Consider the following 13,952-nt stretch of genomic DNA (forward strand, 5'->3'; position numbering starts at 1 on the left):
TGAGCTGTCTGAGGCCTTTCAGCTCCAAAGAGCTGAGCTGGGAGTCAGCTCCCATTGCCTGGATATTCAGCCTGCATAGGGGTGGGAGGAAGGACTCCTGGGGGGCACCTCTTATTTCAGAAACAAAGGAACCACACATAGTGGGATGGGGAGCTGGGGTAACACAGTATCTCTGTTCTTTTCCAGGCTTTCTGAATGTTGCACGTTGTAATCCTGCACCCAGGAGGCATGGAGCAGAAGCCCCCAGACACCAGGTCAGGCCCCCTTGGCTCTTTCTGAGGAGCTCTGGGCTCCAGAGAAGCCACTTCTCGTTTCAACGAAACCCAACCCAGACTTCAAAGGGCAGCTGAGTGCTTGCTCCCTGGAGGACCACAGCGCTGAGCCCAAATCTGCTAGGACCACGCACAGCACACGTGAGCTCACAGGGGTCAGCGTGCTCGAGCGAGGCCATCTGCCCCGGAGGCCGCGGTGGGCAGGAACCCTGCCTCCACACAGCCGGTGCTCACCCGGGCTAGCTCCTCCTCATCTGCCTCTGGCAGCCGCTGCTTGGCATGGCGCTGCTCCTCCTCGTGGAAGATGCCCTTGGGCTTCTCGTCCTCAGACTCGCTGTCTGAGGGCGGCTCATTGATCCAAGCATCCAGGTCCAGGCTACAAGACACAGTGAGGTCACAGAGCAGCCCCGGCCCGAGTGCCTAGCCCTGGACGCTCACGGCGGCACACGGAGCAGGAACAGCCCTGTCCTCTTGGAGACAAGGACACGAAGGCTAAGCCGCCACGTGCGATCACAGCTACCCAGGACAGAGACATCAGTCGACATCCTGCTGCACTGCCTCCCATCCCGACCCATGTCGTCTGACTGGCCGTGCAGCTCACCCTTCGGGAACCGGAACTTTCTTCTGTGCCTTGGGGGCCACTGGATTCAGCTCCCCAGCAAAGAGGGCGCTCACTTCTTCTGCCACTGGCACGTCCTTGGCCTGAAGCTTCTGGATGTGCTTGACCAGCTGCAAGATGCAGGACGCCTGAGGGGACCACAGGGGCATCACAAGGGGGTCACAGAGGACTAGCCCTGAAGGCCACTAGGCAACGCAGCTCATTGCTCGGACCACGTGGATGCGCAGCCCAAGGAAGGCGAGCATGGAAGCCCCTTGCCTGAACCCTGCTGGCCTGAACCCTACTGAGAACATCCGAAAGCTCCCAGAAGCCATGGGCTCTGTGGAAGAAGCATCCAGCGAGGAAGAAACCAGCCCACAAATAAGACGTGGGGGTCATGAGCAGAGGGAGCACTGTTGTCCAAGAGAATCGCCTGGACAGGCCTGGGCGGCCCCAGTGGCCTGCAGTTCCTGCTTCCAGGAGACACATAGGCACCTCTGTGCTGCTGTCATCTGCGGGCTCCGACTTAGGACTTTGCCCGAGCGTGGCTCACAAAGTGACTCACAGCTAGGGGACCATAGCCACCAGCTGCACTAATGTCGTGCAGATGCTCTCAACCGTGGAGGACCAGGGCCCAGCGAGTGACATTCAATGCTCGTGTGCAGTTCGGATACCTGAGGGCCCTGTGTCGCTCACAGGGCACCAGAAGCGGCCTGGCCTCTGATGCCCACACTGCCACCCCAAACTCCCACCCAGCTGCTGTCGCACAGGACGTGCCAAACCAGCTCTCCCCACGGCAGGAACCCCAGTCCTCACCCACTGAGAACCCCGCTGCCAACAGGATGCTTCCCTCAAAGGCCAACGACACACCCTTACAGCAGCTCCCACTTGTTTGCTGTCTCGTGTCTCCTTCCCCTCCCCAGGCCCCCCTGTGGGCCAGCACCCCCTGCCTGCCCCACCACGGGTGGGCCCAGATCTGCCCACATCCCCGGCTGGGGCAGAGCCCTGGAAAACGGATTTCTCCAAGTTGCCCTTGGGGAAAGGCAAAGCTGGATGCTATTGGGAAAACACAAGCATGAGATATGGGCTCTTCCAGAGGCGGGAGCCCCCTGAGAAACACTGACCCGCTCCTGGACCTCCAGGTCCGCGCTTTGCACGAACTGTGGCAGCCGGTCCACCATGAGCTGGGTAACGTCCTGGGCCGCCTCTGGCTCTGCAGCCTGCTCCTTCTGTTGCAGGATGGATGCGTACAGCTTGACCACGTTCTGCACGTACACGGCCTGGATGTGGCCAGGCAGGGTAGTGACCTTGGGCCGCAGCATGGCCTCGAGGGTCTGGTGGGGCTCCTGCAGGTGCCTGAGAACAGGGAAGGCCTGATGAGCACGCCACCCCTGTGGCTCCCAACCCCAGGACCGCTCTGCTACAGGGGTCACATCGGCATACTCCCCTATCCGGGGGAGAGAGAGAACTCTAAGGAAGAAAGCACAGTGACCAAGAGATAATTACACAGTAGCTGCAGGCAAAAACATCGAGAAGAGCAAACAAAAGCGAACCAACAGCACCATGTGGGTGACGGAGAGTCCGCAGCTGCAACGGGCAAGGAAAAGAGAGCTGGGGACAGACGCAGCCGTCCTGGGCCACGCTGGGACCGGCTTCTCACTTGTTCTCGGGGTGGGAAACGCTTTCGGCAGAGAGAAACCCCAGGAAGGAGAGACCAGGGCAGCCACCAGGGGCCGGGGGACACAGGTCTGCCAGCACACCTCTCCCTCCGGGGAGCCACTCACTCAGAGAACTCGCCACAGATCCAGGCAGCCGCGTAGAGCACCTCACAGATGCCGTTGCGCTGGGTGCTGCTGGCCACCAGGTGTGCGCTGTCGAGCAGCGCAGACATCTGCGACACAGCGAACTTGCGGATGGCCTTCACGCGGATGGCCACGTCCAGCATCTGTGCAGCGATGAGGTGGCCGTGGCGGGTGCCCTCCAGCCGGGTCAGCTCCACCAGGACACTGATGTACCTGCAGGAGGGAGCCCTTGAGGCGTGCCCCTGGCGCCAGCACCCCCCCTCCCACCCCCCTGGGCAGTGGGGGCACGGACCACTGGAAGTTCGTGATGTGCTGGTAGTTGCACTGGCTGCAGATGTCGATGATCTTCGTCAGCAGCTCATCGCGGTAAGTCGTGCCCTCGGCCTTGTCCACGTGGCTCATCAGCTTCTTGACAATCTCCACCAGGTTCTTCTTGGACACCTGGGAGCGGGGAGGAGCTGGTGAGGGTGGGGTGGGGCCGGAGGGGGCGGGGCGAGCAGGCCCAGGGCGAGGCACACACCATTCCGTACAGGAGGTCGAGGGCCCGCAGGCGGATGGACTCATCCTTGTCGTCCAGACACTGCAGGACCAGGTCCTTGTGGGCCTGCACCGACTTGGGGTGTGTTCTCAGGATCTTGGACATGGCCAGCAGGCCCAGGTACTTCACTGCAGAGATGGCGAGATGCAGTTAACCTGGACACGCCCTCACGGGCTTCGGGGCCTGCACAGAAAGAGCGAGGCCGGGTCTGCAGCCCGAGCCCGACCACCTAGACGCGATCAGAATCGGCCGCATGCAGGCCCCCAGGGGTCCTAAGCGGCACACCGGGGGCCGGGTGCCACAGTCTGCCCCTGACCGACCCAAACACACAAGCCTCTAAAGCCAGGGTGGTGAACTGCAGACCACGGGCCACGTCCGACACGAAGCCTGGTTCTGTGAACGCCCCCGGCCCAAGCATGGGCCGTGCCTCCCACCGCCACAGCGGCAGACGTTGCCGGGCCCGTAGAGCTGGGAAAAGTCACTGTCCAGCCCTGCACAGGCCAGGTCCGGGAGCCCTTCCCTGCCCCAAACAGAAAGACCCGGCGTCAAGTGCGCGCGGGCCGCACAGCAGAGGAGTGCGAGCGTCTGGTTTCCTACGAGGCCGACAGCCCCGGCGCCGCAAAGGCTTCGGGCGCAGGACCTATGGGGTGTGCAGGGAGAGGAGAAACTCACAGTTCTGATCGGAGTCTTCTATCAATATCCTCAATTTCTGAACGCAAAGCTGCAAAGGGGAAGGTGACAGTAGTCATGCCTCCTGAGGCAAGAGTGCAGTCAGTGACCACAGGCCCACCTCGTACCCTGGATCCAGCCCGGAGGCCCAGGGACCAGGGAGGGTGGAGGACGCCGGGCCCCACTCGGTGCAGCACCCATCACACAAGCAGGCCAGTTGCCTGCAAGCACTCACACGGACACACGTTTGGGGAATGCCTGCCGATGCACCCACTGACACCTGGCAGCTTCCAGGGGCGCTAAAATTTGTGTCCACCCCCCCCTTTGTCAACTGCACAGACAAAGGCTGGCCAGGGTCCAGTGCAGGGCACCGTATGTGAGTGACGACTGCAGATGTGGGGCGGGCGGCATATTCCCTGCCCGCCGCCCCTTCCCCAGGCTGCTCCCGACTGCAGCTCACGGCACAGTCTGGACTGCAGCTCACGGCACGGTCTGCACCCAGGGACGTACCTGGATGCTAGCGCTGTGGTTAGGCATGCCAGAGGACAGAGAGATGAGAACTGAAACAGAAAACCTCGCCTCAGGAACTCGCCAAGCCTCACCCACGTGCAGAGGCCCACTCACCCGCGTCCACCCTGGGCACTGGGACACCACACCAGGCACTGTTAGCCCAACAGCTCTCCCGGGGAGGCTGGCTCGCGAGATGGCATCTGGTTGCTGGCGCTCTATGGCCGGAAGCACAGACCACAACCCCACAGCAGGCACCCCCATCCAGGACAGGTCCGCAGAGCCTGGGCCAACCCCACCTGCTGGCTCTCAGAACCACTTGAGACCCACCAACCCTGCCATGTACCAGGCCTGCTGCCTCGCCCTATGCCCCCAAGCCCCCTGCCCATCACCGTGGGCAGCTCTGACCCTACTATATCCTGGTTTCCCCCACCGACCACTCCAGACACAGAGACTTGCTCTCCAGGTCCTGCATTTGCTGCCTCTGGGCATTAGCTGGCCCCAAAGGCCCACCCTTCCTCTCTGCCAGTGTCACTGAGCCTCAGGGACCACATGGCTCTAATCATGGAGTGTGGACCCTGGGCCAGCTTCCTGCAAACTGCTGAATTTCAGGCTGCCCACAGGGCCTTGAGGAGGGACCATAAAGCTGGCTTCCCAACAGCTTTGGGCAGACAGGCAAGCAGTGAGGTGAACCCCGTGGGTCACGACTCTTGCTCCAACAAATAATGTGGGTAGAGAGGCTCAACTTGTCAAGCGTGCAGAAACACATCAGCCAGTGCTCTGTGTGGGCCTTGGCTGGAGACTGACTGAAACAGGCGGGACTCCAAGCAGACTTTGAGAAGTGCCTTCTGGTCCCATCTCACGAAACCTTTTTGTAACAGGTTCCTATGCTTAGAATCCACAGGGGATGGCATGCTGCCTGAGACTTGCTCTAAAATCCTCAGGGAAAAAGGTCTTGCTGACAGGTGTGCCACAAGCCATCCCTGCCTCCCAAGGGGATCCAGAGGGAGGTGGCAAGGACATGGGGCGAAGGATCTTGGGGTCTTCCCTGCACCGTGGGGCCCCACCTCGGTGTCCAGGGTGGGAGCGGGGAGGGCTTTCCACGTGCCACAGCCGACTGCCCTAGACCCGGTGGCTGGCCCCTCACCTGCGATGACTGTGTTCACGCACTCGTAGAGAAGGGACATGGCAGACGTGCTGGAGGAGGAAGAAGACCAGAGGTGTGAGGACCAGGACGCCTGAGAAATGCAGGGAAAGCGCACGTCTGCTGGCCCCCACGCACACAGCTGTCACCCGGGTCGGTGGCATCCCCCAAGGGACACACGAGCCTCCCTTTCTAACTGCCAACGGGGGCCTCTCACACTACCACCCACTGAACCCATTCCCAGAACCTTTCCATTCTGTGATGCCTGTGAAGGAAAGCTAACTCCCCCATCAACGTCTCCCAACCCAGGACCTCACCACCCGGCTCCACCTGGGGCGACGCAGGGGGCAGCGAGGCGTGGCCGCACACAGGCAAGCAGAGCACAGAAGGCCATGGCCACGGTGCTACCACCAGGGATGTCTAGGGGACGTGGGGGGCACGGCCCAGGGTGACCACCATGGGTGGGCGCAGGTGCGTCTACTCCACTCGTACCTTCTCACAGGTGACGGCTGAGAGTGTGGCTGCCACGTGTCCCAGGGAGCAGGGGCCATCAGCCCGCCCGTGTCTGTGGTCACCACACTGACGGCCTCCTATGATCCCCTCTGGGAACCACAGCACTGCACCACACACTCAGCGATGGTGGGTGTTTCAAACCGAAGACATCCCCAGCCCAAGAGCACCTGTTCCACCCAATTATCTTTCACCGTCTGATCTGCGGGAGAGCCCGGGGACGGAGGCTCACGCACACCCAGGTCCGATGTGGCCTCGAGGCCCCAGCTCCTCCTGTGCCACCTGCCACTTAGCCCCCACAACTCAAGCACAGGCCCCCAGGTGGTGTGGGAGCTTCTGCGACATTCCAGAACCGGCCAGGGACACAGCTGTCTACAGCTCTTCCAGCAGACAGCCGAGGTCTCCTCGTGAGCTAGAGGATAACCGCAGGCTCCCCCTTCCTTTGCTGTTACTGTTCTGTTTCAAAAACTGCTTCACAGGGAAAGGACGCACTGGCCCCCAGGGTCCCAGGAGGGCCAGTGGGTGCCCTAGCAACACAGCTCACTCTCGGGAGCAAAAGCACATGGCGTGTGTTTGCTTCTCCACCACAAGACTCTCCCCAGGGTCCCTGTGCCGAGGGAGTGCAGGCCTGCACGTGCCAGATGGCAGGGGTCACGCAAGGGCCAAGGGCTCAAGGGCTCACCTGTGGATCAGGTTGGTGAGAGGCTCAATCAGCTTCTTGCCCAACCTTGGCTCCAAGGGGGTCAGAGCACCAAACTAGGTATGAGAGAGGCCGGTGGGTCACTCGGGGCAGGAACAGACGGCACCAACTCCAACCCCCACCCACACGCCCAGGGCGCTTCCAGGACACGCCGGGGCCTTTTCACTCGGTAAGAAAAGGGAAGTTCGGGAGGGATACTTGCCAATTTGATAATTTTAATGAGGACCCAATTGTTGGTTGAGGAGGTCATCAGCTTGAAGAACAGTGGGGCGAGGGAAAGGTAGTTTTTGGGGTTGCGCCTGGCCAGCTCACAGATGACGTTGACCGCTGCTGACTGCACCCCTTTGAAGTAAAGCAGGGGGACCTCCTCATCAGTAAGAGTATCATCAAAATGGAGGTTGCACCCTTATCCAGGAGGACTGTCCTCCTCAGTAGGCTGGTCACCCCTGCTTTGTGCCTGGCACTGTGCTCATCACCTGGGGGACATGGTTCAAACTTCTTAGAGCCAGGCATCACCTGAGTTTGTGGGGCTGGTCCCTTGAAGGATCAAAGTAACTCCGGTGCAGGACATCCACCACACCTGCCACCTTGGCTCCTACTTCCCCTACCAGAACTTTCCACACCTTGCCATTCTCCCTGATATAAGGCAGGTTCCCCCGAGACAAGCTGAACCTTGCCTCACGTTTAGAGAAGCTGTGTGACGTGAGCTCAGCCCAGAGAGTCCTCGATGAGGGAAGGACTGACCGAGAACAGGAGGAGGGCTGGCATGAGCCCTGCGGTGTGGGACCAGAGTCAAGGCATCAGAATACTCGTGAATGCTAACGTGCAGACAGACGGCCACACAGCCAGGCACACCCCCGTGCATGGATGGTGGGTGTCTGCTGAGTGAGCGCCTGGAAGAGGGGACGCCCAGCGCCCAGAGCTTGGGGTCTACATCCCACACCAACAAATGGGACCAGCTCCCTGGAGACGTGGCAGATGCCAGGGCCAGAGCAGGGAAAGCAGAAGGCAAACCTGGTGTCTCATGGTGCCAAGAAGTAAGGAGATGCTGTCTGTGGTGGGACACCAGGATGGAAATCCCAGGACCTAGCACCCCTACTCTTCCCTTGCAACACCCTCTATCAGGTCCGCACAGATGCTGGCAGAGCCCTGCACACCCACACCGTCCCATCGTAAATCAACAAACCAGGGTCAGGGTCCTCCAGTTTCTCTTTCAGGCGGGGGAAGGCGGGGCGCAGAGACTCGGGGTACTTCAGGAACACCTTGTACATGATCAGTACAGCCTTCTTCCGGATATATGGCTTGGTGTGCGACATCTGCAGGAGTAGAGGGCCGGTCAGCCTCTCCTCCACACTGCTACTGTTCTCCGCACTTGCCCTGCGTCCCCCCCCCCCCACGACCCAGGTTTCCCCATCTCCACTGACCACGCCTCACCTCCCTGCACCCGCCCTGCTCACCTTCCTACACCTACCCATGTCTCCCCTCAGTCACCAGGAGGGCAACCCTCTCTCCAGCCCATCTGGTTTCTGGCCTTCGAGCCGGGCCTGTGCCACAGCCCCGAGCACAGGGACCACACAACAGGGTCTTGTGTGGAACTGAAACTAGCTTCCCCGTGTCCATGACCCTAGCTAGACCTGCCCTCCCGAGGCCGAGACCCTTCTGAGACTCACTGGAACCCAGTGAAGGACAGAGAGAGGGAGAGGACTTGAACTGGAAAAAGAGCCTTCACCAGTCAACGCTGGCCTCCGACTCCTCTGGCGTCCAAGGCCTGTCCCCAGAGCAGGGTGCCAAGGGGTGTCCGGGGCTCCCCTCCACACTGGACCATCCCGGAGCTCTTGTCCTTCTGGAACTCTGCTCTGGCCAGGAAGGCCGCTGGCCCTCAAGTGGGCACACTTACCACCTGCCCGGGCCCTGGGGAGCCACACCCCAGGAAAGCTCCCAGCCCCCACAACTCACTAATGTACTCCCACACTTGCAGCTGCCATCACCAGCACATCGGCAACACATCGGGCCAGAAGGGCCGTATCTGGGGTCCTGCGGTGGTGGCTCAAAAGCCACCAGGGAGACCACATGAGCGAAAGAGCGGGGCCACGTGTGGGCAAAGCGACTTACAGTGGGGGGCCGGCTGCAGGAGGCAGGGCTGTGGTGTGCGGGCCCCCCATCTAGAAGCTGCTAGCACACACGGTCTGAAACCACAAGCCCGGACCTACCCATCCACACGACAAACAGGCTGACCTATATATGGAAAGAACTCTCCAGAGAGGGAAGCAGCCACCCTTTTGCTCTGCCCAGATAAAACCAATGGGGAATGGCCTCCCAATCAGCTGGAGATTTGGGTGAACGACTGATGCCCCTGAGAACCAGGACTTCTAAGAGAACGTCCCCCTTTTAGAAAAATGCTCTGGACACCTTGGAGGTAAGCAGCAGCTGGGATTTTTGCCCTTCAAATGGACTGAAGCACAAGAAGTCACTCCACGGCCAGAGAAAGACACATGGCGTCAGGGATGGGGCAGGAAGGAGGTGGCTAACTGAGCGCACTGCCTGCTGGGAAGCAGTGAGGTGGGAGCTGGTGGGGCGTGCGCTGGATGGCATGGGCGCTCGCCCAGGCGCCACCCACCCCTGGCCCCAAGCAGGGCTACTGGAAAGGAGATGGAGAAAGAACGTGAGGGTGACAATGGCCCGAGGCCGGGTCCCACACTGGCGTGGGGGGGGGGGGACACACAGCAACTCAGTTTCCCATCTCATCTGGGGGAACCCGGACCGTTTCTGCACACCCGAGGGTTTTTTTTTTTTTTTTTTTAAGATTTTATTTATTTATTTGACAGAGAGAGAGACAGCGAGAGAGGGAACACAAGCAGGGGGAGTGGGGGAGGGAGAGGCAGGCCCCCCCGCCGAGCAGAGAGCCCGACACGGGGCTCGATCCCAGGACCCTGGGATCATGACCCGAGCCGAAGGCAGACGCTCAACGACTGAGCCACCCAGGCGCCCATACCCGAGGGTTTTTGATGTGACGTTTAACCGTGGTTTTCCAGGCCCCTTGGCAGACCAAGTCACGTCACAGAACAAAGGCCAAGAGGCTTGGGCACACTCACAAACTCACCAGTGTCATGATGTCATTGGCCAAGTCTCTGGCAAGATCTGGGGTAACAAAACAGGACAGGCCAGTCAGCGCAACGCCAGTGTCGTACTGGCTGGGGCTGCTCAGGTCCTGCAAAGGAGGGAGAAGAGTCAGCAGGCAGGTGCCGACGGGCAACACCAGCTCCTGGCTGGGGTCTGGGCCTGGGCCTGCATGAGGGGCACCAAGCAGCCGCCAGTTCCAGGGAGCACGGCCCTCAGTCCAGGCCCAGCCCAGTGGCCGGCACTTGAGGGGGCCGCATGCTTGAGAACCCTGGGGCTGAGGGGCCAGTGCGGGAGCCAGGAACCTCTGCCGCTCCTGGGGTTTCTCCTCCACGACAGCCAGGACATCTCCTCTGGGCCCCTCCCGAAGGCAGGCCACCTCTGGCCTGACTTTCCTCTCTCAGGTGAGCAGGAAAACCGGCCACGAGAGCGGCACATGCCCAGCCCAGACCCCTGGTCACTCAGTGCAGCTCCCATGGCATGAGCGCACGATGGCCTCACCTCGACACCAGCAAAACATTTGTATCCCACATTTGCTCTGGGGAGACTTCCCTTTTTTTTTTTTAAGAGTTTATTTATTTATTTGACAGAGAGAGACACAGAGAGGGAACACAAGCAGGGGGAGCGGGAGAGGGAGAAGCAGGCTTCCTGCCGAGCAGGGAGCCCGATGCGGGGCTCGATCCCAGGACCTTGGGATCATGACCCGAGCCAAAGGCAGACGCTTAACCGACTGAGCCACCCAGGCGCCCTGGGGAGACTTTCCTAAGGAACTCCCCAAACTCCACACAGCATGGTAAAAACAGACCAAGACGCATTTTAAGAGGTCACCTTCTGGACGGCGGTAAGAACCCGAAAACACCCCTAAAATCCATTCTAGCCTGAGCCGACACGGTAAAACTGCACTGGACCCGTGGCACAGAACTCGGGCCCTCGATGACCACTCCTCATTCAGCATGACTTACAAAGGGCCAGTGAAGAGCCACCACAGGGTTTTTCAGAAATGGAGGCTTGTGGAGGGGACACGGGTCACCATTAAATAGGGAGAGCCCCACTCGAAGGGCACGGGGAGTGGGGAACAGGGATGGTGTGCAGAAGTTATTCCAGAAGTCGTGGGTTTATTTAAAATGACACACACAGAGACTACAAACATTGGGGACGGGAACGGAGGAAAATGTTTTATAACAGAGCAGGTATATCCTCTGCTCCATTACAGGGACAGCTCATGCTCGGGCGGTCTCCCCAGCAGAGTAGATCTAGGTGACCTGCCTCTGGCACGTCTCTGTGCAAAGCGGTGACCATCTAGGTCTAAACAGAGGTTGCTACAAAAGGATGGGTAGGGAGCGTGCCTGTGCCCAGATGGCCGGCAGGAAAACCCAAGCTGGGCCAGAGCCCCTCCACCCTCCTCCTTCGGCTGCCCCCCGTGACACCCCCATGCGCTGCTCCCAGCTGAGCTTGCCCCTCACAGCCACGGGGCACCCAAGACGCCCAGTGCTGCCACACAACCTGACCCATGGCTGGCTGCCTCAGAACCACAGGCTCAGTGCTCGGCCCAGCAGCCCGTCCTGTGCCAACATGTACCCTGGCCAGTGCTATGCTGCTGGAGTGCTGCAGGGTCTGCCCAGGAGCCCAGCTCAGGTTCCCAGGCCCCCTTACGGGGACAAGCACACCTCACAGGGTCTGGCCTGTACATCCAACCGTCGCCGAGCCTCTGATTCTCCCTGACACCCCCTCTTACTACTCCACAAAAGCAGCTCAAAGCTCTAGGACCAAAGAAGAAATTTATTACTCACGGATCTTCAAGACCATCTCCAAACACAAAAATTATACATGACTAAGACATGCACGCAGTGTGACTCAGAAGACCCAATGGGCAAGGGGCGCCTGGGGGGCACCGTCAGTTAAGCATCCAACTCTTTGTTTTGGCTCAGGTCATGATCTCAGGGTCATGAGATCGAGCCCCTAATCGGGCTCTGCGCTCAGCACGGAGTCTGCTTGTCCCTCCCCCTCTGACCCAGTGGGCAGAAAGGCCCCCATGGGGAAGGGTGTGCACCTCAGCGAGCACTCCCACCCGAGGGAGAGGGGCATGAGGACAGCGGCCAGGAGCCAGCCTTCTAACACCCAGAAGCACCAGTGAGGGAGGACGGAAGTCTGGCAACACTCTGGCCTCACCCGCCGCCTGAGAACAGACCGACAGACCCACTACACCACCTCTGGGTGTCTTCGGACAATAGCGCGGCCGTGTTGGAAGCCACGGGCTTACGATAGGGTCACAACAGTGAGAGCTTGCCACCTCAGCGCCTTCTAGTCGTCACTCACTCGGAGCACCAGAGAGGCTGGCATGGAGACCATGGTGAGGACGGGGGACAGGAGCGCCCAGTGAGGGCTCACGACAGCCACGGGTGCAGGAGGGCTGCCTACCTTGCGGATCTGGTTCGTTGTCAGCATGATGACGTCGGTCCCCTCGTGAAAGCACTGGGAAGCAGCAAGGTAGCCGATCCGCTGTGAGTCAGACAGGAGGGCATCAGACACAAGACAAGGGAGCCCCCGGGCCAGGGAGCAACAGCCTGAGGCCAGCCTCGGGGCCTCCAGGAAGTCATTTGAGGAGGAGGAGGAAGAACCGGTCGCAGAGCTCCGAGGTTGCAGGCTTTGAAACACAAAGTTCTCGTAAGGTCAGCCACACCACCTGGTCCTCTGTGAGCACGTGTCCCGACCACCTCCTTGGCAGCCCAGAACTGCCTTTGTGATGGGGCATGGAAGCCAGCCTACGCACTAGCTTTCCTTAGCTCTCAGATCTCCCTGCCAGGCTGACGCAGACGCCTCCATCACTCTTGCACGTGATGCTTTAATGCCCAGGCAGAGCACCTCCTGTGTGCTGCTTCAACGCGAGGGGCCCGCGGGCAGGACGACGGTGTCCATCAGAGAGGAGCCCAAGACTGACCCAGCCAGTGACCCACAGGCGGGTGCTGGGGCCCCGCGACCTGGAGACGGTCTCGCCGCCCTGCTGGCACGCATTCCTGTCGGAACCTGCCCCAGCCCCAACCCCAGAGAGCTATGCAAGGCCCTCCAGCGGGTCGTGGGTGTTGACAATCACTCTGCAGAGTATTTACTAAAGTGGGAGCCACACTCACGTTACGATACCAAGTGAGGAGGTAGGCCCCAGACCACTCTCAGGCAGGGCCTCCATGAGGTGCAGGGAAATGCTCAGAAACACTACGAGGCCCTGGGGCTGGGGGCACATGGGGGCCTCCGAGTAAGACGGTCAGTGCTTGCTTGTTTTGGGGGAAATTACAAGTTTGTTTTAACGAGTATTACAAAAATGTACAACCAACCCTACGAACCCATTTCACGGACTTCCCTTAAAGTTGAAAGACAAACACCATGCAGGTTACTGTTAATAAAGATGACGAACGCCGAAGCGGCATCTGAGGGGCTGAGGCTCATGTCCCACACTCTGTTTCTGTAGAGTGTGGCCTCCCGCCAGGGCATGCCCTCCGCCTGTAAGCACGAGGTTCGGGTCCCACGGCAAGCTCATCCACCTCACCTTGAACGTGAACTTGGAGGCGCTCATCACTTCTATGATGTTGAAGGCAGCCCAGCTGATGTCATAGCCCAACATCTGTAACTGTTGGAAAGACAGGCCCAGTGATTTCCACTCACATGCCAAGGCTTGAACCCCAACATTCAGCACTGTCTGAGCTGGTGAGGGAGCAAACCACCCTCTGTGCACACACCCAGAGGGTGGGCCTCGCCGAACACACACCCTGGAGGATTTTGTTTCTTCTGACGCTAGTCCTCGCGTTTAGAACCCCAGGGACGGGCTCATCACAAAGGCGGAGGGTAAGCGTCTGCAGCTGAAATGCCAGTGTCCACGAGCGCTGGTGCAGACTCCTCGCCAGTGAGAGTGAACCGGCTTCTCATAAAAGCTCCAAGGTGACGGGATGCTCCCGGCAAGCCTTCCCCCTCCTTTCTGACCAGAGATGAGGCCAGATGAGGGGAGCCTGTCCCAGGCCAGGTGGGATCTGCCGTGCCCTGGGCCACAGGGTCATCACGACACGCCCTCCCTCAACTCTGAGAAATTAGTTCGGCGTGCCAAGG

At 60.1% G+C, this 13,952-nt stretch overlaps 1 protein-coding gene across 3 annotated transcripts in view; it reads right to left on the reverse strand.

Moving 5' to 3' along the window:
- The window catches only part of AP3D1 (adaptor related protein complex 3 subunit delta 1), a 39,654-nt gene that overhangs the window by 10,594 nt on the left and 15,108 nt on the right, over positions 1-13,952 (reverse strand). For 2 of the 3 annotated variants that reach the window (XM_027585183.2, XM_027585182.2), the window contains exons 3-17: positions 13,399-13,479; positions 12,276-12,356; positions 9,841-9,948; positions 7,927-8,056; positions 6,943-7,082; positions 6,723-6,796; positions 5,534-5,583; positions 4,390-4,439; positions 3,883-3,931; positions 3,193-3,338; positions 2,965-3,113; positions 2,655-2,885; positions 1,995-2,226; positions 874-1,019; positions 507-648 (exon numbers count right to left, since the gene is read on the reverse strand). In XM_027585183.2, coding sequence (XP_027440984.1) covers positions 507-648; positions 874-1,019; positions 1,995-2,226; positions 2,655-2,885; positions 2,965-3,113; positions 3,193-3,338; positions 3,883-3,931; positions 4,390-4,439; positions 5,534-5,583; positions 6,723-6,796; positions 6,943-7,082; positions 7,927-8,056; positions 9,841-9,948; positions 12,276-12,356; positions 13,399-13,479 — 1,809 coding nt within the window. The remainder of the gene's footprint in view (positions 1-506; positions 649-873; positions 1,020-1,994; positions 2,227-2,654; positions 2,886-2,964; positions 3,114-3,192; positions 3,339-3,882; positions 3,932-4,389; positions 4,440-5,533; positions 5,584-6,722; positions 6,797-6,942; positions 7,083-7,926; positions 8,057-9,840; positions 9,949-12,275; positions 12,357-13,398; positions 13,480-13,952) is intronic. The other variant, XM_027585184.2, reaches the window with a different exon arrangement.

Source organism: Zalophus californianus, chromosome 1 (assembly GCF_009762305.2).
Source record: "Zalophus californianus isolate mZalCal1 chromosome 1, mZalCal1.pri.v2, whole genome shotgun sequence".
Classification (NCBI taxonomy): domain Eukaryota; kingdom Metazoa; phylum Chordata; class Mammalia; order Carnivora; family Otariidae; genus Zalophus; species Zalophus californianus.